Source organism: Balaenoptera acutorostrata, chromosome 16 (genome assembly GCF_949987535.1).
Source record: "Balaenoptera acutorostrata chromosome 16, mBalAcu1.1, whole genome shotgun sequence".
Taxonomy (NCBI): Eukaryota; Metazoa; Chordata; class Mammalia; order Artiodactyla; family Balaenopteridae; genus Balaenoptera; species Balaenoptera acutorostrata.
The window spans coordinates 48,491,363-48,517,251 of record NC_080079.1 but is presented as its reverse complement, the minus strand read 5'-3'; the positions used below and the strand labels follow the sequence as shown (position 1 = coordinate 48,517,251).

Genomic DNA, 25,889 nt, shown 5'->3' with positions numbered 1-25,889 from the left:
ACCAGTAACTATCAGTGTATTCCTGGCCCACAAAACCCAGATTCAGAGGTAAAGAAAGAAGTTAACTCACAGAATGGAGGCTGCAGGAGGGACAGAGTCTGTGTGGCTCGCCTAGTTCACCCCCTACACTAGACAAGGGGAAACCAAGGACCAGATGAACCCAACGACTCTGGGAGACCCTGGTTTAAAACTGTAAGGGCTATGCATACAGTGGAATATTATTCGGCCTTAAAAAGGAAGGAAATTATGACACAGGCTACAACGTGGATGAACCCCAAGGACATTATGCTAGGTGAACTAAGCCAGTCAGAAAAAGACAAATTCTGTATGATTCCATTTGTATGAGGTACCTAGAGTAATCAAATTCATAGAGACAGAAAGTAGAATGGTGGTTGCCAGAGGCTGAGGGTATGGGAGTGAGGAGTTAAGGGGTAATGGGTACACGGTTCAGTTTGGGAAGATGACAGAGTTCTGGAGATGGATGGTGGTGATGGCTAATAATGTATAATATGTATAATATCAAGGACATGTAAAATAATAAGGTCATATTCAACACTTCTGAACTATATGCTTAGACATGGTTAAGACAGAAAATTTTATCATATGTGTATTTAACCACAATTAAAACTAAAACAAAATAAAATAAAATAAATTCTTAAAAACAAAACTGTAAGAGCTAAAAGAGAGTTCAGGTCAAGGTCATCGGGAAAATGAGGACTGCTCAAGGCTGGAACTCCTTCTTGCCCCTCCAGTGGGTGAGGACCCCCAAAGTGCCTCAGGCCACCCACACACATCCGTGAGAGGCACCCTCAGCCGACCCCACCCACCCCATCTCCAGCTGAGGAAGCATCACGCGGTTTGTACACCTCCCTTGAGCCCTGCCTCTGTCTCATGACTGCACTGTGCCTTTTGGATGGGCATTTCTAAAGCAGGTCAACAGACCCTGAGAGGTGCACGCAGGCCAACAAAAGTCTTTGGCATGAAGCCCCTCACGGACGTCAACCTCTTTCCTCATCAACACCCCAAGTCTGAACAACAGCTGAGTGTCCATCAAAGGGGGGCAATACTCATAGGTGGACTCAGAAACCTCTGAACAGCTACCTGGAGGAATGCTGAAAACATGAACCACTGGAGTCGTCTCCTCTCCACACTGCCCTGCCCTCCCTGGAGGAGAACATGGAAGACGTGCCGATCTAGAAGGCAGATGCAGGCAAGACTAAGACAGGCCATCTGGACAGCAGACAAGATCAAAGGCGAACAAGGAGACAAATCTAATTCGATGATATTTATCAGGGAAACGTGTGAAGTCTGTGCTCTGCACCCAAGGATCCAACTGTCGAGAGGGGCATGTGTCTCAGCAGCAGAGCATGTGGTCCATATGACTTCACAGTAAGTTCACTGTGACGCCATATTGTATGGGTTGCCGAGGCAGAAGCTGCAGAAAAAGGGAGGGTAAAGTCATGGTCAGACCGTCAGGCCAGAGGGAGGGAGTTGGGGGGAGGAGGGAAAAGTGAAAGAACCGGGGCCATTTAGGTACAGTGGATATGAGGTAACTGCCTCTCTCTGGGTGTGGGTTGAATAGAAGTAGTGGGTGGAGTGAGAGAAAGAAGGGTTTTCTTTTCTTTACCGTCAGCATGCTATGCATGTGTGGTGGGCTCTCTCTGGGGGCTGATGGGTTTCTGGTCATAATATCCTGAAGCTCCCTTGACAGGATGTTGTAGAAAATCTTCATGTACAATATGGGCTATTGGACAAGTTTTTTAATCCCTTTCAACAAAAAAATGAGTGGTTTTAGGATGGGATGTGAATTACAAAGCTAAGTTTTCCTTCCTACTTTAACATGTGTTCAGAATTTCAATTGATTTCAATTGAACTTAAATTGTCCAACAACCAGCATCTCCCTTAACCATTTTTTAACACAGGAAAAAAAAAAGTGATTTCTACAAATAGGATCCTTTTAGACCTAACTCTTGATTTCTCCATGATTTCACAGTACCAACAGCAATACGAGATTTCTCCACGTGCCCCTGCCTAAACAACTTCATCAACCTGGAGCATTACTGAAAACCAGTAGTAGCAAAATAGGGATGCATCCTTTGCAATGCTCAGGGCAGCAGATGAACAGGTAGTTACCGAGAAAAAAATCCAGACTCCACAACGCATGCGCTTTTCCCATGAAAAGCAGTCTCAAAGCCCTCACCATGTGCTTAAAGACTCTTCCAAGTGCACTGCTAACATAAGTTGTTTGTCTTACAAGGCTGCCACAAGCTTGAAAGCGAGCTTGAAAGGTAATAGCAGAAACATTAATGGGTAATATTGAGAAAAGAGACAAAAAATTATAAAACAGCCCCCAAAATTAACATGCACAGTAACCTGGGGCCATTTAGTACAAGGCAAGCAAAGTAGCATGCCTCAGCATGGCCGGAAGCCGTCCGTCACCGGCCAACAACACAAACCATCACAAGAGATGACATTTGAAAGGGCTTTGAAAACCGAACAAAGCTTGCGTCTATTAATGACGGGGCGACACAGAGTCAGCCGTGAGAGAGGCTCTGTCCTCCTCTTTATTATGTCAGGGTGGTGACAGACACTTTAGAAAATATCTACCCCAAAACCAAGTCATAATTATCAAAATCCTACAAAATGAGAGTGGCAATAAGACATCTCTGGGGTCTGAAAGCCGGATACAGCCTGCTGAGGAGGAAGAAAGTGGGCTTTGAAGTTTGGCTCCTGACTCCACCATTAACTAGTCATGGGACTTCTCACCATCTTTCCAAGCTCCAGCTTCCTCATCTGTAAGAGGAGGTCATACACCTACCTTAGGAGAAATTCTATAAAGCACCTAGCACTAAGTCCTCCAACAATTATTATTTCCATGACCCCATACAAAATAAAGGGCAAGAATAAGTCACAATTCACAGCTTATTCAAGTTACCCATTCAATTCAGCAGCCAGTGAAGAACTCACTTGCTCTGAACATCCCCGGGAGGACGCGAAGAATGAACAGTGCCTCGAGATGCGTGACTGTGCTGTGAGCGTCCTTCACCCTGCGTATCCCTACACTGTTTTCACAGCTGTGTGGGTTCATTGGCGAAGCCTTTTCCATGAGACCAGAAAGTAGAAAAATTTATTCTGCCAATAGAATCTTGAGGAGTAAGCCAAACAAACTTTAAAAGTCTCATCTTTTAATGACCAGATTTCCAGACTTGGGGCTCTAGTTCTCTCTTCTTTTCTTTTCTTTTTTTAATCTATCAAAAAGCTACAATCACCAATGGGCTAAAAATTAAATTAGCTACAAAGGAAGTCATCCCCATGTGGCACATAGCACCAAAAAACTATGAATAACCTAGCCGCCCAATACTAGAGAGTTGACTGAATAAGTTATAATCGCCATATTGAACGCACTGAAGCTATGACAAAATTATGTTGTAGGAGGATATTTGGTGCCATAAAAAATAATAATAATAAAACATTAGGTTTAAAAAGTAGGTTAAGAAACAGTAAGTCAAAATGATCCCATTTTGGTGTATGTATGTATATTTATATACATACATATACATGTATACACAATACATACATATATTTGCATAGTACATATGTATATATGCATACATGCAGCCATATACCATATCCATATGTGGTCACAAGTATGTATAATATATAATTTTATTTGGTAACAGAAAATATTTATAAATTTAAACTTTTTAATTAAAATTTAAAAATTCTAACTAAGTTCTAAAATAAATAAATTTTTTTTTCTTTTGGCTGCATGGCTTGCAGGATCTTAGTTCCCTGACCAGGGATTGAACCCAGGCCCCTGGCAGCGGAAGCACCGAGTTCTAACCACTGGACCACCAGGGAATTCTCTAAAATACATAAATTTATTGGCGATATATATTTATAAATGGGAAGAAAGCAAATGTACCAGTAACAAATATTCATAGTGGTTGATTCTGGATGCTAAGATTACGAATGATTTTTATATTTTTCTTTGGGTTTTGCTGTACTTTCCACTTTTTCTAAACTGACCAAGTATTACTCTCACAATAAGAGTGTGTTTTTTGTGACTCATGATTTCCCGCCTCCTTTCATTCAAATGATGGGATAGACGTTCTCCTTTAGGACAGAGTTCCACTGAGGTTTCTAAGGAATAAGAACTGTACCCTCGGCACCCAGCTGAGACTCCATGACTGCTAATGGCCTCAGTCTGCACTAGAGTTACTGACTGGTGAACATGGAGCTGAGGGCTGACCATGGAAGACCCACCAGGAACATTCTGTCTATCTCCCATTCGGCCGGGATCGAAGTCAGTGATCCCTGGCATGGGATGCGACCAACCATCAGCCAGCAAAGCCCCTAAAAGGCCACAATTTCTTCCCTCTCACCCTTCCTTGTGTGCCATCACCAAAGCCTGTACAAGAGCCTCCAAGCCCCCAAATGCAGCCTGAAAATTATTTTGTTTGAAGAACTTGCTACCTCTTGGACACTAAATTAAAACACACAGTTAGATTTCCATTAAGTTACAGCAAATTCTGCTGAATTGGTCGAATCGGCCTACATTCCTATATGACATCATGCTTTAAAGGCTTGGCCTGAACATAAATACTTAATGTAATAAATACAGTCTGAAATATTTGATCTCCTTGGCAATTTAATTGATCTACTACAGAGACTGACAGGAAAAATTAAGTCCGTTCTGTCTCCTCTCTGCCGAAAGCACATTTTCACCATAGAAAGGCACATGAATGATAATTTTGGTTACAAGTAGAGCTCTCACACATCGATTTCTTGTTGAACGTTCAGGTTAAAGGTAGGAGTATGGAGCAAGGAAATGAGTAAGTGGATTTATGAGACCTTTCACATAAATACTACAGTTCATTTCTTTTTTTTTTTGCTTTATAGCAAAGTAAATAAATGAATAAACATATTCTGTGATTCCTAATACCAGTTCCTTACAGTTTACAAGGAATATTTGGGTGACAGTGTTAGTAGACGCCTACAGTATTTAGGCAGAGATTTTTAGATGCAGTGGCTAAGTGTATTCACCAGTAATCAAATACACAACAGGGTCCAATTCACTCCTGGGTGACTACTACCACAGAACCCCCAAAGTGCTTTCTCCTGTACCTGTGTTATGGTTTTTATTGCCTCTTTACCATGAGTCGTGTTTATTTTTGTACCCACCGCACCTCCCAAACATGCAGAGTAAGAGCTTTCACCTACCCTCACCCACACAGCCCTGATTCCAGAGCTAAACTTTCCAATTTGGGTACAAAGTAAGCACTTGAATATTTGGGGGAGGGAGAAAAGGAGGGAGAGTCTATCTTTCCTGACTGAGGGGGCATATTTTAATTCCTCAAAGGTTGCCAACTCCCAGGTTCTAAGCTTCCTCAATACCCCATGGAAAGAAAAACTATGGTCATCACAGAGTTACCCAATCTGATTAATGCCAAAATCCCCAGGTTAATTCAGCAGGTTACGCTGGAGGAGTGGACTCTAAATCCCTCCCTGTCTTAATTCCACGTGTGCACGCACTGTCCCAACATCTGCTTATTCACTCAGCAAATGCTCCCTGACAGGAGTCGGCTCATTCGACCGTCCCTCATGCTGTGACCCAGTCTCGGGGCCAGCGCCAATGTCCCATTTCTGCTTGGATACCTCTGAAGGGGCAAGCAAATGATGACAGCACCCAGATTCAAGGACCCTGGCACAGCCAGAGGAGCAGCAGGGACACGCGTTCTAGGTGATCCGATGCCAGTGAGCGTCACCCTCCCTCCTTCCGGCGGCTGCCAGAACTCGGGACGGGCAGCCTGCTTCCCCGCTGCCTCTGGGCACAAGCCAGGAGCCCTCCGCTCAGCTCCCTGCACTCCAGGGCCCCATTGATTAGCAGGAAGGGCAAACCCATCAGCACCCATAGGAAATGGCTTCTGGAAAGTGAGTTGCAGTTTTTAAAGCCAGAGAATGACAGCAGGGGCCTGTAAAAGGAACGGAATCAATACAGGGTGTGGGGAGCTGGCAGGTGGGACACTTGGGTGTCTGGCTTGTCTTACCTCTGGCAGAGGCACCGTGTGACCTTGGGCAGTCCTAGCCCCTCTCTGAGCCTCAGTTTCCCCCACTGTATCCTGGAGAAGTGCTGGTAGCATATACTCATCAAGGAGATTCCTTCCAAATGTTAAGTGCTGGGGTTCTCCACCCCTGCCTTCCTGACATCGGCTAGGCACCGAGAGGCTAGGGCTGACCAAACCACCTCCCCCATGAGGACAGACCATGTCCTGGCCCTCAGGTGCCCTGTTCCCCAAACACCTGCACCTTCAGAAACAAGCCGGGAGCCCCTGCAAGGCTGTGCTGCTTTCCTAAAGCTGCACACACTGTGGACCTCAGGCTGAGAGCCTCTCCCATTGAGGAGTGAACGCCTGCAGGAAGTGGGATCCTCTGCCCCAGAAACCCAAACGCAAACCCTAATCAGATCCCAAGTGTCCCCTTGGCCTCATCCTCATAACCCTAACAACAATCACCAGCGCCTACCGGGCACTTGGATGTGCCAGGCACAGATACACTCCCGACAGACCACAGGCAATATTGGGTATGGCCATGACGACCCTCATTTTACAGATGAGGAGACTGCGGTCTCCCCTAAGTTGGCCTTATAAAGGGAAGGAGGCAGTAAAGGGCCATGGCTGGTCTGACTCCAGAGCCTGGGCTCATCTTGAGGCCACACCATCCTCTCCAAGGACCGTGGCTCCATCCAACCTCACACTTTGCCCTTTCCTCAACCAGCCAGCCTCAGTGCCTTTGCTCATGCTCTTCTGTCAGATGCCTGGAGTGCCCACGCCCACTGGTCAGCTCCTACAGCTCCTTCAGGCCCAACTCAAGCATTTCCTCCGGAAAACCTTCCTCACTCCTACAGAGAAAGAGTTCCTCCCTCCTCTGGGCTTCCCCCACACCTTGCATGCCCTTGTTGGCCTGTATGAAGGCACGTGACAGTGTCACAAGTGTCTCTCTCTCCAAGCCCACAGCCAGCCTTGAGCCCCTTACGGTGGGATTGTATCTAATTCATCAAAGGATGCTCAGCCCCCCATTCAGAGACTGGCAAACTAGGGTGCTCAGTGGGTACTGAATGAAGAACAGAAGGGCCCAGCAGTTTCTGGGGCCCAGCAAGTGGCCCACAGTACAGGGCCAAGGCCAGTAGACTGGGGTCTCCTAAGTGAGGTGGGTCTCGCAGGCCCAGAGCAGCACGACTTTCTTTCCTTCTTTCCCCAAACGTCACTACCTTTTACTCGGCACCAGACCAGACCCTGTGTAAGGGGCAGAGGTAAGTGGCTTGGAAAGATCTAGAGGTGAGTCAGATAAGGCCAGTGCCCTTAAAGTACGTATAGTCAGGATTGGGAAGTTGGGTGGGTTCAAAAATAAACATCCCAACTCATGTCACGAGGCCAGAGTATCCTCATTACCTATAGAGTCAGTCTCTACAGAGGGCCTTCAATGAACCACCCTCCCAGCGTTCACACCGGTGCGCAGTTCCCTCCACCTAAGTCTGGGCTGGCTCTGTGAGCAGCTTTAATCAATAGAATACAGCAGAAGTGACACTGTGCCTGTTCTAAGTGTAACTCTTAACAAGACCTGGCATCTTCTGCTTTTACATTCTCAGGATCCAACTGCCATCCAACTCCCGCCATGGGGAGAGAGAGAGAAAGAGAGAGAGTGCTCCCAGCCTCCCAGCATCCCTGCCAAGGCACCAGGCACAGAAATGATGCCATCTTGTATGTATCAGCCCCAGCTGCCATCTGACTGCAACCTCATGAGACGCCCCAGGCAAAAGCAGCAGCAGAACTGCCCGGCTGAGCCCAGCCAGTCCTTGGAATCAGGAGAGATAATAAAACAGCTGGGCAGTTCTGCTGCTGCTTTTATTACACTAAGTTGGGAGGTAAAGTAAAACAATACTGAAGCCTGGAATGGAGATTATAAGAAAAAAAAAATCATGAGCCAATTTCTTCATGATCATAGATGAAAAAACCCTAAACAAAATAGCAGCCAATCCAGCTATATATAGAAAGGATAACATGTCACATCTAATTTGGGTTTATTCCAGGAATGCCCAGTTGGTTTAACATTAAACAATCAATCAGTGTAATTTACTGTATTAATATATTGAGAAAGAAAAATCATGTGATTGTCTCAACAGCAGCAGGAAAAATATTCGATGAAATTCAACATCCACTTATATTCATGATTTTTTAAAATAATAATTAAAATACAACTCTTAGAAAACTAGGGCAAGAGAAAAATATCTTTACTTGATAAAGGGTATCTTAAAAATAAAAAGGCAGACAACAGACATGATTGTAAAACTGTGAGAGCTTCCCCCGAGATCAAGAATAAGGGCATAAGCCAAGGATCAGTCACAAAGACCAGATATTGTAGGATTCCATTCAATGAGATATCCACAATGGCAATAGCAGAATGTCCACAATCTATAGAGACAGAAATATTAGTGGTAACCTGGGGCAGGGAGGGTTGGAGGAAATGGGGACTGACTGCTAATAGATCTGGGGTGATGAAAATTTTCTAAGGTCGATTGTAGTGATGGTTTCCCAACTCTTGACTATACTAAAAATCACTGAGTTGTACATTTTAATGGGTGAATGGTATGGTATGTGAATTGTATTTCAATAAATCTGTTATTGACAAAACAAAAAAGAACAAGGCAAGGATGCCTATTATCACCACTTCTATTCAACACTGTACTAGAGGTTATGGCCAGCACAGCCAGACAAAAATAAAGAGAAATAAAAACTATAGTCTGCCCTTCTGTATCCGCAGGTTTCGCATCCCCAGATTCAACCGACCAGTTGAAATCAATCCGCCAGTTGGTTGAATCCAGGGATATGAAACCCACGGATATGGAGGGCCAACTGCATTCATTATACTACAACATTTTATATAAAGGACTCAAGGATGGGTGGGTTTTGGTATGGGGGGTCGGGGTGGTTGTCCTGGAACCAATCCCCCACGGATACCCAGGGATGACTGTATAAGGATTGGAAAGGGAGAGACAAACCGTCTTTATCTGCAGATGATCTGAGCATGTACACAGAATATCATTAAGAATTGACAGCTAAATCTAATTACATGGATAAATCTCCCAAACATAGTGCCGAGTCAAAGTAGCCAGGCACGAAAAATACAACGTGTATGATTCCATTTATATGTATATACATGTACAGTTCAAAAAAGTTCAGACTAGACAGTAGCGTTTCTGAATGCCTATGCAGGTGGTCGGCAAAGCTGCATTACCATAAAAGTCAGCATAGTGGTTTCCTTTAGGGGGAAGAAAAGTGACATTAGTAGAAAGGGGCACAGGGATTCGGGGGTTTCTGGGGTGCAGGCATAGTTCCAAAGGAAGGGTAGCACATGGGTGCTTAAAATCATTCATTAAGTTCTAGATGCATGTTTTCTGAGTTTTTGATTATCATATTTCATAATAAAACAATTTTAATTGTTTATTAAGATTGTGATTTTTTTTCTTTAATCACAGCACAGGAAAAAGTGATTAAGAGAATTAGGGGGAAAATGTTTTCAGGGGACTTGAAGGAGGGAGAGGCTGCCTCCGGCTCTGAGTTTAGCCCTGGTGGGCAAATGTTCATTGGCCAGTAAAGCCCTACCAGTCTCAGACTCTGGACACTTTACCCTGGCCTGGAAGCCCAAGGGCCCATGCCAGCGTGAAGCAGGGAAGGCACATTCTTGGGTAACTAAGGGGCCCTGCTCTCAAGAAGGACATGGCCAGACCCCTTCCCAGCACTGGACACCCTGCCCCTCGCCGGCCTGCTCATCCTCACACACATGATGCAGGCCCAGGACTGCTACTCTGATCGCTAGCATTGACTGAGCACCCACTGCGTGTCAGGACATCTCCGTCAGTCCTCACGGCTTTGGAGGCCTGGATGGATGGAGCTCAGCTACGGAGGTGGGACCAGGTCTGTCTGCCTCCAGACTCCTCCCTGCCTGGGCCGCATGTGGGACCACAGGAGCCATCTGGCCTCGCCAGGAGCCGATGAAAGGTCAGCCGTGATGCCCCGCCCAGCCGGGGAGGGTGGCTGTGACTCCCGGGCGTGAGCGCGGACTGAGTTATGAAAGCTCTCCCCTGGCAGCCGTAATGAGTTTCCACCTCACACCCAGCTCTCCGAATCACAGGTTAGAGGCAGCTGGGCTAAGTGCACCAGGGAGAAGGCCTCCGCTGACTGTGGCCCGTTCTGTGGCCAGCACTTCCCCGGAACAAACCCAAGCGCTTCCCTCGGCCATTAATAACCTCCTCTGCATTAATGAATTGTGAACAGGAGGCTGGCCATTAAGACAGTGCAGGAAAGCTCTTTGTGTTGCAAAGGCTTTTTCTCTGGACACCCATTATTGTTATGCAAACCCTGACTTCATGGGGTAGGGTCCCACTGCCTTTTTATTTTTAAGTTTCCGTGGAACACTCAATCCAGAAACACACTGACTGCATGCCTGGCCAGGATGGGCCCTCTCTGACCACCCCAGAGTACAAAGCACATCACTGGCTGCATGAAGCCCCAGGGAGGGAATGGGTGCCCTGACCAGCAAATCCTACCAGGGGCGGGAAGGAGCTCCCATCACAGCCAAAAATCAGAACAACGAGGGGTTACGAGGAAAAGGTGAATGTCAGCAGCGATACAGTTCAGAAAAATGGGAGAAGTGTGGGAGAAAAGACATTTCAGTTGGTCTTTTAAAGATGAGTGGGACCCAGTGACTTGAAAATGAGAATGGAGGAATCTGATTAATAATAACGGTGTTAACTCACACCTCCCACTGGTCCGACTTACACTCTCCCCATTTGGTCCTATAAATCCAGTCCTGTGATGGTCAAGATCCCCAATTTACAGATGAAGAAGCAGAGGTAGAGATTCCCAGCACTTAACTCAAGACTTACATGGCCAGAGAACGGAAGAATGAGGCTTCACACCAGGCAGGCCGTCCAGAGCCTTGCTCAACGCTACTGTGCTTGTTGACTGCTTGATAATTAAAGGATAATTAACAGAGGAAACTTCCACAAGTGCCTGGTTTTCAGTTACCTGGCTCTGTCGCTGGTGGGCAGTTTTCTGGCCCCCTCTGATGGGCACAGCCCAATGCCCATCCACATCTCCCTGCCCAGCAGAGCGTGGAGGCAAGTCTGTCACACCTCTATATATAGACACTCTGCTTATCCAGCCACCCTGAAGGGGCCATAACCTCCTGTCCTTCAAGGGCGCCGGCCCCACCTCCCACCCTTCCCAGGCTCCCGATCGCTTGAGCAGCCTTGCTCACCTGGCCAGACCCATCCCTCTGTGAACAGCCCCATCCACACGCCCCAACACTGAACCTGCTGAATAGGTGTCCCCAGGGCTCCAGCCCCAGAGCTGCATCTCAGCTACCTGCCCAAGCCTGGGGACCTGGCAGCAGAGCACAGTCCCCCAGCACAGGATGTGGCAGAGGGCGAAGCTCCGGAAGGTCTCTGCCCTCACCCCTTGGCCCGAGGCAGAACCGCCAAGCCAGCTCAGTGTGCGCTGTGGCAGTTCTGAGCTGTGCAGATTTTTCAAAGCCAGAGGTCACTTCCAGCCTCATCTTGGTTTCCCTAGCTCTTGAGCTGCTTCCGAACCCCAGGCCCCTGCCTTCAACAGGTGTCTCCAGGGAATGAAAATTAGGGCCTCTAATTTCCTAAGAAAACCATAATCTGCCACTGACTTCTCAGTCTGGGTGCTAAAGCTCAGCAAAGCGGCTGAGTGACCTGTTCCTCTTCACCTTTTCTGGGCCACTTCCCCCACAATCTAAAAATAAAAAAGCAGAGTCTAGATCCACCAGCACGTTCTGGGCCACAGTCATGGAGCTGCCAGGGCCCAGCCCACCCGGCCGTTCACATTGGAGGCAGGGCTTGACGACACCCCACAGCTCCGTGCTCTGGGAGTCCGGTCTCTTGGGCATCCCCCCCCAGCACATTCCCTCTATAGCCAGCACCCCGATCTGCCCCTGCTTGCCCTTTTCCTCCCCGCAGTGCCACCTGCTCCAGGAGCTGATAGCCAGTATTCCAAGAATGCCCTTGTTTTCAGAGCACATTCAAAGCCAAAGTGTTTCCAGGGAAGTGAATTCAACAACTACTTAAAGGACCTAAGGACTTCAAGGACCAGTACTTAAAGGAATTCAGCAAACCGTACCTCAACAACCCTCAGGCTCCCCTACAAACACACCTGGAGGCTCTCTCAATGTTTCCCCGGAAGAGACTTCACATCTGTCACAACAACACCTAGAGCCGAAAGACCAGGACCCCCAACTCAGAGTCCTTCGACTTGTAACTCTATAGAATGCTCTGCAGGCAGTTAGCTCTGGGACCACTTGCTGGGGTGCTCCATGTGTCCCCAGGGAGAACGGATCCTGCCTGGGCACTGGGAGCCCGGATTCCCCTCACACCCAGGCCGGTGTAGAACGGTGTGCTGGTGTAGCACAGCTCAGCCTTGGCTTGGATCCTCAAGCCGTGGTCTGGTGTCTCAGGTCTGGAGTCTCGGGATCGACACCGAGAGTGTTGTCTGGGGCAGGGCCAGAATAGTGCTGGCCTCTCCAGGACACCTGCTGTCTTTAGCCCAGGGCCATATGATCCCACTAGGACCACAAAGCCTGGGGAAGGAAACCTGAACACTGGTTTGAGTCCAGAAGCTGAAATTCACTTTGTTTCTTTCTTGGGGATGATTTGCAAGTCGCCTCAGGCCTGGAGAAGTGGGTTGGGATCTCTGGGCTGGAAGGGGCTGCGGTGCTCAGCTCACAATGGTTCTGGTCTCTGAGTGAGTCCAGATTCTTCCCCCAGGGCTCATGCCCAGTGGACCGCCAGCTGTCCTCACTTGCCAGGCAGAAGCAGGGCGGGGGTCAAAAGCCCCTACCAACAGGTGCCCACCCAGAGGAATGAATGAATAAATCATGCCTGGAGGAAAGAGCACACCAGGATCCTGTGGAGATCAGCCTAGATCTCAAAGGGGAGACTTCGCTGATATGAGTGACCTTTGAGCAAGTGGCTTTCCCTCTGGGAACCTCAGTTTCTCATTTGTAAAAAGAGGGATGGGCATGGAATCCCAGGTGTGTGCCTTCTAGCACACACGTGCATGAAGCTCCTCGCAGCTTGCTGAGGGGGCCCCCTTGTTGGCCAGAGGCCCCTGGAAGCAGAGCTCAGGCCACCAGCTCTGCCAGCACCTGGCCGCCCAGCCGCCTCTGGGGGTGAACTCAGGAAAGGGAGGCCAGGTCACAGCCCAGAGGTCCGGGCACTGAGCCAGGCCTAGAAAATTGGGACTGCTCCTCTCTTGGGCCTAAACTGGGCCATGCACTTAACTTCTGTGGCTGGGGAACCCTGGGAGAAGAAGACGTAGGCTGCAAGAGTCTGGAAGATGTAGGCCTCAGTAGGCTGCAAGAGTCTGGAAGATGTAGGCCTCAAACCACTTAACAAATGTTCCGGAAAACAATCGAGAGTTGAATCCCGGGGCATCCAGAACCTGACTTGCAGGTACATGCTTGTTACCCCAGGTTCTGAGGCAGAGGCAGGTCCCCCAAGCACATCTCCAAGGACGGCCGAGCCCACCTGGGCTGGAGCGAGGCTGTGCTGCCACCTCACAGGGTCAGGCACTCTTAGAATGCAAAGATACCCCACCCAATGCCAGCTGTTATCTCAGAGCCATCCCAGCTCCACTGACCCGCTGAGCAGCCCTGGAGCCTCCCTGATACATCGTTTGCTACGCTCCTCTACCGTGAGAATTAAACGGGACTACACGTGAGACCACCGGGCAGAGGACAGAAAAGGTTTTCAATTATCACTCATTTCCCTCCCTTTCCAACACCACTTAGCTTGCCAGAGACTAAAAAGCCAGCTGCTCAGAGGGGCCAGAGAGCAAGGGCCTTGGTGGGTAAAGGGGTCAGGATGAGCTACAGGAGGGGACCTTTGCCGGGGGCAGGCCTGAGGAGGAGCTACGAATGCAGGGAGAAGAACACAGAAAGCAGAGATGGGAGGGGTGGAGGAGAAGTGCCCCCCACAGAGAGGCAGTCCGCAGGCTGGTCTGACCAATGATGCGCCCATTTGGCCCAAAGACTTGGAGGTCACATTTAAAAGATGGGACTATTTCAAATAAAAATCCAGATTTCCAGCTTCTCCTGAAATTCCAATAGTTCTGGCAATGTTGGGTCCACAGAACCACTTGGCCACCATCGGCTGACGTGAGCAGTAGCTGACCCTTGAGTGGGCAAATGCTCCCCAGCCCACCTCTGCCGAATCTCAGGGAGCCCCTTAGCGTTCTCCTCGCATAACTGCTTCTGATGTAGAGAAATGTGCCTTTTCCCCACGCCTTTCTCACAAGTGGGAGAATGACGTATAGACCAAGACGGCTGCGTGTCCCGGATGAGCAAGAGCTCATTTGTCTCCGGGGGAGCAAAGACAAAGCCTACACATACTCGCTTCGCTCATCGCCTGCCTGGCTCTGGAACTATCAGAGTGTGTCACCTGCCCCAGCACACCTCGTGTCCCTGATCGTAGCCAGGAAGACCCAGTGGGGATGTGCAAGCTCTCTGAGCAAGTGCCACCCCAAGGCACAAAGATGTGCCCTGGTTTGGTGAGCACACTGTGATTTCCATCACTTCTGCCGAATCCTGACACCCCAACGCCCCATCCCTCCATCAAAGGAAAGTCTGTTTCCAGTGAAGCAGGCACAGGTCAGGCCCCAAGGGAAGTGCTGGGGTTGGGGGAGTACATAGGAGTAAAGGAAGAAGAGGAGAATGACAGATTTACCTGCCCCTCCCACCAGCCCTGCTTCGTTCTGCTCTGTCCTCTGTCTCCCTCTTATCAGTGCCTTCAGCCTCTCAGTGGCAGGCGGGCACTCCCACCCTCCCTGCCAGCAGCCTGGCCCTCTCTCCACTCTTTCAGCCACCTCAGGCCTCCACCAGGGCCTGGGCTTTGCCCCAGACCCCTCCCAGCTGCCCCAGCAAAGAGACATGGGATTCACCTTCAACTCGTGAGGCTGGAGTGGGGCAAGCAGAGAACACTGATAAAAGAGATGGTTACTCTCAGGAGCTGAGCTGGGCCTCACTGAAGCAGAGAGGATTTCATAGATGGACACAGGATTGCTCTTCTGCCCAGAGCAGCTCCTTGAATGATACCCAACTCCCATTGGTAATCTCCTTCTGGAAGCCCCTTCCAATTGGGACCCCATCTTCACAGTGCCCTATCAGCCTATTGTGTCTGTGAATATGTCCCAAGGCCACTCTGCGGCAGGGGGCTCTACTTGGCCCCTGGAGCACACAGACCTTGGAGCTGAAGGAAGCACTAGGAGGGCACGGGGTGCAGAGCTGGACCATGGGTTCATGGGTTGAACCTCGTCAACCCATGCCGGCCACCTGAGCACGGTGACTTGCCCAGCTGCCTGGACCACTCAGAAGTGGCTCCAGGCCTCAGGGTCCCGCCTCCTACAGTGGAAAATCCAAATGCAGGAGTGCGGCATCCAAGGTCTACAAGCTCTGGCCCCTCCACCTTATCTCTGGGCACTCTCCTGTGGGCACCCAACATACCAGCCATTCTCCAGACAAGCCTGGTTCTTCTCCCTGCTCCTGGCACTCTGCACGTGTTTTTCCCTGTGCGTAGAACACCCTTCTCTCCCTTCGGAGATTCCCTAGACAGGCTCCATCATGCCCTTATTCAGGCTCCAGAAACTACATTTGCAATGCAGATTGCCCGTGTGCATGTGCATGTGTGTGTATGTGCGCGCGCCCGTGTGCCCACGCACATGCAAGACCAACCTGCAGGAGGGAGACCCTCTCGAGGGCAGGAGACCCCAGACCCTAAAACAGAGCACACAGGAAACATCCTAGGGGGGCCTCTCCCACTGCCTATTATGGGGAAAAAGCCTACAGCCCGCACCTGCACCCCCATCTCCCAGACCCGCTGTGACAGACAAACCCCAACACTAACACTCACTGCCCCAGACGAACTCTGGGGCCCAGCCCCGCTCCCGGCCAGCACAGCTGCTTGGTTTCCTCACAGGAAGAGTGAGTTTGGGGCCAAGAATTGAAAGACACTGGATGGACCCATTCATCCAGTGGGGTTGACCCAGAAACCCCCAAAGGACAGCCCCACCAGAGTCCTTCTCTCTGGGCCTGACAAAAATGCCCCAAATGGTTTCCATCCTTCAGACAACCACAGCCTTTGAGAAGACAGCAAATCTTAGAAAACCACAAATCCTAACCCCTGACATCAGGAGGCCCCAGGGAAGGCAGGTGGGGAGGCTGCACGTATGGGGAGGGTCCTCATGAGCTGGGACAACGGTCCATCGCAGGCCTCACCCACGAGCTGCAAGCTAGCACCTAAAACTGGTACGGACAGGAGGCAGCAGTCTGTGAACATGCAGTGGCCCCTTCTGAAATAGCCACCTCTCAACCAATTCCGCAGCTGGTGCAGTGATACGACATTCACCTACGTTCTCAGGCCATGTAGAAATCAAACAAGATAGCATGTGTGGAAACAGATGCTGTTCATGACCCTGGCTGTGATTGACAGAAGGAGAAAAGGAGCTACACCAGCCCCCGATGCAAGGATGGGCCCGCCCAAGAAAACAGAAGAGGCAAACCATCTCCATGATCCCCTTGGAGGTGGCGCAGGCAGGCAGAGCCCCGGCCCCGCACCAGCAGGCAGCAGAGCCCAAACTCACCTTTCAGGGAAGCAACGTGTGACAGGGCCTGGGCGTACGTGGCTGTATTCAGGAGGGTCCCCGGCAAGCAAGAGGGGAAGAAAGGCCCTGTGGGACCGACAGTTCGCCCCAGGCTGGCAGAGAAGGAAAATGACACACTGAGTTCCCAATCCTGGGTTCCCGTCAGCCCTCCAGGCCCTGGGTTCAGCCAGCCTCACCTCTGCTGGGCCTCCAGGACCTCCTTCTTGCTCCGGGCCTGGTCCCCAGGGGGCGGGGAGTTGATATTTCTCACAGGCGGTGGTGTCACCTCTGCCATGGGCTCTTTGGCTCCTGGCTCCTGGTCCGAGGCCCCTCTCTCCGTTTTCCTCCATTTGGCTCTTCGATTCTGGAACCAAACCTGAGTCCCCGAAGGAAGCACACACCCAACAGAGGCAGAAAATCAGACAGAAGGAGGCAACCAGAACCTAAACCCAAGTGCCTGGTCCCCATGCCCCCGGCTCACGGCTCCCCTGCAGCAGATGTGCGGGAGCACAGCGTCCTCTCTCTAAAGATCTAGCCAAGCAGTGCCCTCCGAACTGCAGCTTCAGACTCACGGGAGGGTCAGAAAATCAGAGTCAAAGGTGTGACAGGCATTTTTTAATGAGTGTGAAATCATAGAAAGTATCCAAATGCACTGCCCACAGTAAGGGTAAAAGCACTATCTTGTGGAAATTCTCAGTGTATGCAAGTACACTTATTTGATGTGAATGTGTTTCCTAGGGGGAGAGGGGGGATTCATCATCAAAGCAGTTTGTGAAACACTGCCCTGGGGTTTCCTCATCAAAAAATACTCATTCTCTCATCCAGCAGGTTTGGCTGGAGTGTGTCTGGCCTCATGCGTGTGATTTAACACTGACACATCACGGCAAGTTCATGACCATCAGCCTAGTGCATCCACTAGAAACACTGACTCTGGAGTCAGTCCTGGTTGAGAATTCTGGACCCCGGTGAATCTGGTTTAGAATTCACTGCAATCCTTTAAGGCAGATAGTTCTACTACCCCCACTTTACAGATGAGAAAACTAAGCACAGACAGTTTAATTAACTTGCCTGAGGTCATCCAAGTGCTAAGTGGCAGATCCACAATTTGAAGCCCAGTGGCTTGGCTGGGTACCGTGATCCAAATTGTCTGAGAGTAATAATAACAGCCACCCGCAAGCATTGTTAGGAAATTTAATGGAGACGCATGCAAAATACTAAGCACAGTGCCTGGCACACAGCAATCAATCACTCGGTGAACATTAGCCAGTGTTATTATCTCCACCATCCTCAGGTTAGGAGGCGGCTTGTGATTCACCTGCTCTGAGTGCCTTCTTAGAGGCCGGTGTGGAATTCTTTAAGCCTTAGAAACCAAGATTGCATTTGCAGGACAGCCTCAGGGCAGTCAGGCAGCCTGGGCCCAAGGTGTTCCCAGAGGTCAGTGAAATCCTGCTGCCCTTTACTCTGTGTGCAGCTAAACCTCTTCCCCCTCTCTCCTGGAAGATAATTCCTGGCTTTTGAGAAAAAAAAAGGGGGGACTTGGCTAGACCTCCCTCCTATTCCCCTGGGCATCCTCTCCTCCTTGCCTGTCAGCAGACTGGCCCAGGAGAGAGCCTCGGTCTCCAGGCTCACCCCACCTCCAAATTTTCATTCTCCTTTAACTGGGTTTCTTTCTTTCTTTTTAATCTAGTTGATTTTTAATTGCACATATCAGCAACCACTGAATAATGATTTTATCTATATTCTAAATTTAGGGCAGTTAAATGCAAAGCAAAATGCAGACACTTTCTGGCGTCTTAATTGAATGAAGGTCACAGCTATAACAACATTTAATTGAGCTATTTTTCATTATCATATTTTAATGACTTTGCACTGACAGTTCGCCTGCTTCTGAGGAAAGAGCATGATGGAGTCGTTTATTTCCCTATTTAGTTATTGTTTGACAACATCAGCTTCGATTAAGACCCTGCTTTATAGAACATTAATCATATTTGAATGAGCAAGGGGTATAAATGTAAACACATCTCCCTTCCCGCCACCAAAGCCGTGTCCCCACATGGAGTCTCACTAAACAAATGCTTCACAGCCATTGTCTGTTTGCATAATAGCCAACAATAGCCCGAACAACAATTCCCAGCTTTAATTGTCACCACCCCTATCTCACCCTTGCACCTTTCAGGGAGAAGTTATGATCTTCCACTTCTGAATGCTCAATAATTGTGCCATTTATCTCAATTTGCAGTTCAGTCTTTAGGCAGCTATTGGCAAGCTGGCATTAAAAAAAGAAAGGATAAACGGCATCCTGGCCAAAGGAGATTTTCATTTCCAAATAATAATCAGTTTAATTTGCCCGCATATGACCAATGATTCATGTTCAGATTTAATAATCAGGATCACATAATCTGATTATAGGGGAAATAATTTGTTTACAACCCCCAATTTACTGTTCAGAATTCCATTATCTCTCTTCAGCCATAGGTTTTTAAGAGATACTAACATGACCCAGGGGAACCGAAAGCAAACTATTATATTTCCTACAATTAGATCTTTGCATAGTCTTAACCCCAAGCCCCTACATAAAAAAGAACAGAAACAGCATGGAGGAAACCCCATAAATAAAATGAATATATAATTGTGCTCAAAGAATAGCTCGCCCGGAGAGGCGCTGCTGCGAATCTGTTCCTCCTGCGTTCAGGCACATCTGCTGGGCTCGACGGGTTTGTGCACTTAAACGTAATCACCGTGTAGCTTCTAAAAAGAAATCCTGCTTAGAGGCAGTCATCACGGGCCACACTCGGCTCTGAGGCAGCCCTTTTGCTGCTGCCGTTTAAAGATTTTTAAATTGCTCATGTTCTTCGGACCACTCCCATGAAAGAGTCCGCGTGCTGGGGAAAAGTTGGACATGATGCAATTTCTGGAAAGCAGATCCTACTCTGTTCCCATATGAAAACACAGTTCTCTGCAATTGACCGGCCTTACCCCAGAGCGGTCAGAGCTGCTTTGAGAATAGCATCTCAGTTCTTTTTTTTTTTTTTTTTTTTTCCAAAGCAAGGAAATGGATGTGCATTGATGTAATTTAGTACCTTAGAGACGCGGACAAATTAGTGTAGAACATTATCACTAGTTAATTATGAATGACCGATTAATCAACCTAATCTAATATTCCACATTATGTTGATGTTATTAAAGTGCATCATGAAAATGACAGATAGTCTTCATTTGCTTTCTTTGGCCAAATGTGCACTCTGCAGTCATGATGTCAAGAAAAAAAAAAAGTTTGCCAGTTTTAATATTAGAGAGTTAAATAATTAAAAAGAAGGTTTACCTGCACTCTGGCTTCTGTGAGGTTGATTTTCATGGCTAGCTCTTCTCTGGTGAAGACATCAGGGTAGTGTGTTTGGGCAAAAACTGCCTCCAGAGCTTCCAGCTGGTAAAAGGAAAAAAAATATTTACTGGTGAGAGGATGTGGCTAGGTGAGAGGAAGCAGATGCATATTTCAAATTTGCTATGTGTGGTGAGGAAGTAGTTTCACAGATCAAGTAGGGGAAGAAGAGGGAGAAAAATGCTCTTTGAAAAGATCCCACAGTATTAAAATTTCAACCGCGGAAGACTTGGGAACTAAGACTTACTAACAACCTCAGTGCTACCCCAAGAGGTAGAAATAAGAGAGGCACAAACATCTGAATGCATTTACATTTAAAGTGCAACCCACGCAGCTTTCATTATAGGGCTTGGAAGAACAGAATCAACTTGCAGAAGCCCTCACTGGGTCAGTCCCACAGAAACCGCCTAGGGTTTCTGCTCCAGTGTGCTCTGGGAGACAAACGGATCTAAGGGAAGGAGCCCCGGCCCTGGAAACACAATATCTAGGTTCCAGTTGTAGCCCTTCCACTTATGGACGACAATACCTTCTACAAATCAGTCAACCTCTTGGGCCCCGGTTTTCTCATTTATCTACTGGGGATGAGAATACCTGACCTGCCTTCCTCAAAAGGTTATTTCAAAGTTGAAATGATGTTGCTGTATTGCTGATGTGGAAATGTTCCCCAAACTCTCAACTTGAGACAAAAGGGAGCCGTCATCATTGCCTCTTCACTGACTATCTGGGATCATAACGTCACAGTCCTCTGCCCTCTCCCCAGACAGATTCCTTGACACATAAATTGTTCAAGAAAACAGAAAGATCCAGTTAACATGATCAGTTGGCTTTATTTTAAAAGACAAAGAATTGCTGCTCAATCTCTGATTATTTTGGAGGCAGGAAGTGACTGGCTCTCAGAAGGGGAACATCATTACCTGCTGAAGAGTGAACGTGGTCCGGTTCCGGCGCTGTTTTCTCCGCAGAAACCCATCGTCGAAATCTCCTGTAGAGTGGTTGCCAAAGGGCGCAGTGCCTGCAGGGAGCAAACTGGATCAGCCTGAGCACAGGGCCCCCCAGTCTTCACACTGAGCCCCTGCCATGCACACTCACTCGGTGACCCATCCCACCCAGACGGAGCCCTGTCTGTCCTAAAGCATCTTTCTCTGCTCCTGTAATTAAGGCTCCCTCTTTTTCACTCTCTCACGCTCTCTCTCTCTCCCAGTAACCTCTGACTTTAGGCCTAACTATGCCTATTTCACAGGGTGAGTGGAGACCTTACTCCCCTAGACAGCCAAGTCCACCTGTGAAATTCTAGACTCTGAGCCAGGAAGGGTCACTAACTTGAGACGGAGCCTTCATCGGCCCTCTGGCTCCCAGCTGCCCGCACCTCTGTCCAATGTGCCTTCAGCTCATCCCTTCTACCTCTGATCCTTTAATAAAAGCCTCTACGTTTCCCTTTTGCTCACTTGTTATTTTACTTTCCCTTGTTTCTACAACAATAAGAATTAAAGGCTGGGGATAGGGGAGGAGAGAAATCACCAAGAGCTTTTCCCAGCACTTTTCTCCTAGAACTTCAGGACACGAGGAGGTAAGAAGTTTATAAATGAATATTAATACTGTTGGTCACAGCTCATCAGCACTCTAGTGGATCCGTTAAATAGATGTCAATTAACAAGAAATCTGCACCAATAGCGACCGTCCTGAATTCCAAGCAGACTTAAACAGGAGCCTCTGGCCAGGCTCATAAAAGACCCACTACTCCCACTTCTGTGCAAAGAAAGCCATCCTTTCCACAGTCCTCCCTGCCAGCCTCCAAAGCTCGGATTAAGCCACAACAGAGTTTGGCCCCAAATGTGCATTCAGATCATTTTCCAAATGTGCACCATTAACCTGACAGTCCACCATTTACTTGGCTTCTTAGGAAAACAAGTGAGCAAGTTCCCATTAGCCAGTGAACGCTGTACCTGCCATGGGCTCCGGTCTCAGAATCACTGCATGTTCGCCATTAGGAGCTGGCAAGCGACACTGCCCAGGCGTCATCCCTCCGAAGGACCTCAGTCCCAAAGAAGCAAGGTCCTTCGGCTTTTTAAAATTCTATCTACTAAAGGGAGTCCCTCCTACTTATTATTCAACTCCCCAGTGCACATCCTTTGTCACAAGACCTCCACTCTCTGGTGAAGACTTCTCCCTCCACCATCCCATCCAAATTGCTTTCTTCCTCAAAATCCTAGTTACAAATATTTCTCTCCAGCTCATTGGGAACTTCAAAGGGACAGCCTCAAAGCGGTCTTATTTCCATTATTTTGTGGGAAACCAAACAGTTTCCTTTTAAAACAAAGCACTTGACTGGTGAGGATGAAATGCAATCTCTGAGGCTCTCAAATCACAATCAGCCTCACAAACTTCTACCTGCTTGTCCCAAATTGTTTCACAAAGTGTACATATAATATCTTTAAGTGAAACACTGCATGTCAAACTGGATCCTAAAAAAAGCTGACAGTTCATCAAGTTAATAAGAACAACGATTGACAACGTAATAGAAAAGAGGAAATTTTGAGAACAGCCTTCTTACTTAAAAATAAATAGAATGGTTGATAATGTTATGAAAATGTTAAACCTTGCAATAATTAAACAAAACATTTTTACCAAAAAAATAAGCTGCACAATTATACCCAGTACAATTAAAAGCATAATGAATTGTACACACTATTCACCATTTGTAGGAGCATGAATTTGTGCAGACTTATTAGAAGGTAATTTGACAATATCCATCAAAAATTTTAAGTGCACATATAGGTATGTAGTCTATGAATATACTTTAAAAGTGTGCCAAAATGGAGTGAGAATATTGTTCCTGGAAACATGGTAACAGAAAAAAAAAAAATGGAAACAACCAAAGTGCACAATTGTAGGCACCCTCTGAACAATATATAATGGAATACTACACAGCTATTTAAGAGAAGCCAGTCAGGCTTCCCTGGTGGCACAGTGGTCAAGAATCCCCCTGCCAGTGCAGGGGACACGGGTTCGATCCCTGGCCCGGGGAAGATCCCACATGCCACAGAGCAACTAAGCCCACGTGTCACAACTACTGAGCCCGTGCACCAGGCTCTGCAACAAGAGAAGCCACCACAAGGAGAAGCCCGCGCACCACAACAAAGAGTAGTCCCCACTCACCGCAACTAGAGAAAGCCCGCGCGCAGCAACGAAGACCCAACACAGCCAAAAATAAAACCAAATAAGTAAATAAATTTATTTTTAAAATAAATTAAAAAAATAATAAAAGAAGCCAGTAGATCTGCATACATTGACATGGAAAAATCGCCAAAATCTGTATTATGAAGTGAAAAAAGGAAAGTCCTGAATGATGTGGCAGTATGATCTCAGCACAAATAAGGCATAACATATAGAGGAAAAATACATAAATGAGGGTAAATGCAGGTGATAGCATGTTTTTCTTGAAGGAATCACAAGAAACCAACAACAGGGAATATCTTTAGAAAAAGAGGTAGAGAAGGAGGATTTCACTTTTCAGTGTATAAGTTTCTGTTCTATTTGAATTTCCTAAGCAGGTAGATGTAATACTTTTTAATTTAATATCAGCAAAATTATCTGAGAAGTGAGATTATGAGCCATGCTTTGCTTTCTCCTATATGCCTCTCTAGATTCATAAAAAATTACAATTAAAAAGCTGATAGGCAATAATGAGAAGTCAGATTCCAAGGGTCTGTCCTCAGCCTTTCCATCGGCCGCAGGTCACCTCCCCCCCCAGCTATATTAAGCTAAAATAAAACACCCGATTCTGTAAAACTGCCTTTGAAACACATCTGCAGAGGAATAAAAAAGTTCTTAAAGACCCATCTTCTTTTCTTCTGGTCACAGCAATCAGAATAAGCGTTGAGGTGGGATGTGCCCCAGGTGTGGGAAGGCAAGGTGAGCTAAGCTGAGCTGAGAGCAGCAAGCAGCTCAGTGTGCTGGGGCCACGACAGGCTGGCCAAGGCTCTCCCCAGGTGACTTCTGCAGCCCACCCTGCAGACAGAGCTTTCCCCTTCAGTCACCCAGGCAGCCCACCATCTGCTAAATGCCCAAACCTCAACCTTCCCACTTTAACTGGAAGGGTGGGCTGCCGAGTATCAGTCAGTCCAAACCTGAGGTTCAGAGATGCAGAAAAGGTGTGTCCACTGCACAAGCAGAGGATCTCCCTGCAGTCCTAGGTGTCAGGGGATGAACCTCTCAGACCTTGAGCACTGGTGCTCATTAGCCTCCTTTAGAAAATCCTACTGAACTCTTAAAAGCTTCCATGGGAAAAACAAAACAAACTTTCTGAAATCCCTGTGTACACTGGCCAGCTGAGGCCAGCTACTACTCAAGGTAACCAGGGCAAGGTGAAGGAGCATGCTCTGAGGTTTCAGGTCCCCCCAGTGTCTCACCACTTTTTGCCCTGCCCCGTGCCTTTCTCGATTTCTTCCCCTCCAAAATTCATTCACTGCCCCCCCCCCCAAAGGAGTAGGTTGCCAAAGCCAAGTCCTGGTACTGCTCCCAGTTATATAAGTCCCAGTAGCCCATGGCTGAGACTACTGGTCTGAGGAAGGCGCTGTTAAAGGACCAGAGTGTGTGGCTTTGCATTTGCCTGACACATAGTAATCCCCTTCTTGTGTGGAGGGCCCACCCCTGGGGAGCCCCCAAGACCAGAAATCCAAGCTATTTCCTTCTCACCAACCTACTACCCCTGCCTAACAACCCAGTGCAGAGACCATACCAAGGATCCTGAAGCGAAATTTCTCCTAAGAACTGGAGACCCTCAAAGACCCAAACCCTGGTCGTGGGCTGGCCCTGGGAGTGGGAAGTGGTTAGCATCTGAGGTCAGAAACCCAGTGAGTCACAGAGGAGGAGCCATGCCAGGGCCCTTCTGGCAGTGGTGAGCAGGGCCACCCTGCTCCTGAGGGCCACATTGGCCTGGCCGAGCAAGATCGCCTTGGGCAGGGAGTGAGAGCAGCCTGGCAGCGGGGGTTCCTGCTCACGTCCGGCCCAGGACCATGCGGGCTACCTAGTCCACCTCCGCTTATCGGGATGTTTGCAAAACACCGTGAAAGATTGATGCGGCCCCCTGGGCAGGGGAGCCCGGATTAGAGGCGTGACACCAGCATCTGTGCTGGAAGGATCCGCCGGTCCTGGCAGCGCTCATAGCCCGGGGGCCAACCCGCCCAGGCCCGGTCGGGGGGCGGGGGGGGGGGCGAGGTAGGAGGCAGGTGGCGACGGGGTGGAAGGCTGGAGCTGGATGTGGGGAGAGGGCCAAGGGCGCCTCTACCCACCTCCGGCGGCTGCGCCCCTCGCTGAGCAGGGACCCAACCACCAACCAGCCCCAGCTGCTGCTATGGCCCTTTCTGGCCGGCGCCGGCCTTTTGGAGCAGCTCCTGGCTCGGCGCTTACTCACCCTCTAGCTGTGGCGGACAGTGGAAATAAAACATCGCCGACGGCCGGATCGACCGGACGGCCAGGACTCGGGAGGGTGACTGCGGGACCGACAAGGCACGCGTAGATCTGGCCTGGCTGCAAAGCAAACAGCGACAGAGCCTCAGTCTCCCTCTGCCTTCGCCCCCCGCCCGGCCCTGGAGTGCCCCGGGCGCTCCTTTCGTGGAAAGACCCCTTCCAACGCCTTCAGCCCACTCTGGGGACTGGAGGGGAGGTGGCAGCGCCGTCGCAAGCCGGAGACCCCGTGGGACAGCCCTTCCATTCGGGTCCACCACCCGGACAGACGCCCCCCCCACCTCGGCCCCAACACCAAGCCCACGCAGTCTGGTACCCGGCTCTCA

General features: G+C 48.8%; 1 protein-coding gene across 1 annotated transcript in view; it reads right to left on the bottom strand.

Annotated features, from left to right (window-relative positions):
* DRGX (dorsal root ganglia homeobox) overlaps positions 1-25,544 on the bottom strand; it is a 30,045-nt gene extending 4,501 nt beyond the window's left edge. The window contains exons 1-5 of the mRNA XM_007178723.2: positions 25,511-25,544; positions 21,012-21,109; positions 20,041-20,142; positions 16,916-17,094; positions 16,719-16,831 (exon numbers count right to left, since the gene is read on the bottom strand). Coding sequence (XP_007178785.1) covers positions 16,719-16,831; positions 16,916-17,094; positions 20,041-20,142; positions 21,012-21,109; positions 25,511-25,544 — 526 coding nt within the window. The remainder of the gene's footprint in view (positions 1-16,718; positions 16,832-16,915; positions 17,095-20,040; positions 20,143-21,011; positions 21,110-25,510) is intronic.
* Between the last annotated feature and the right edge of the window lie 345 nt (positions 25,545-25,889).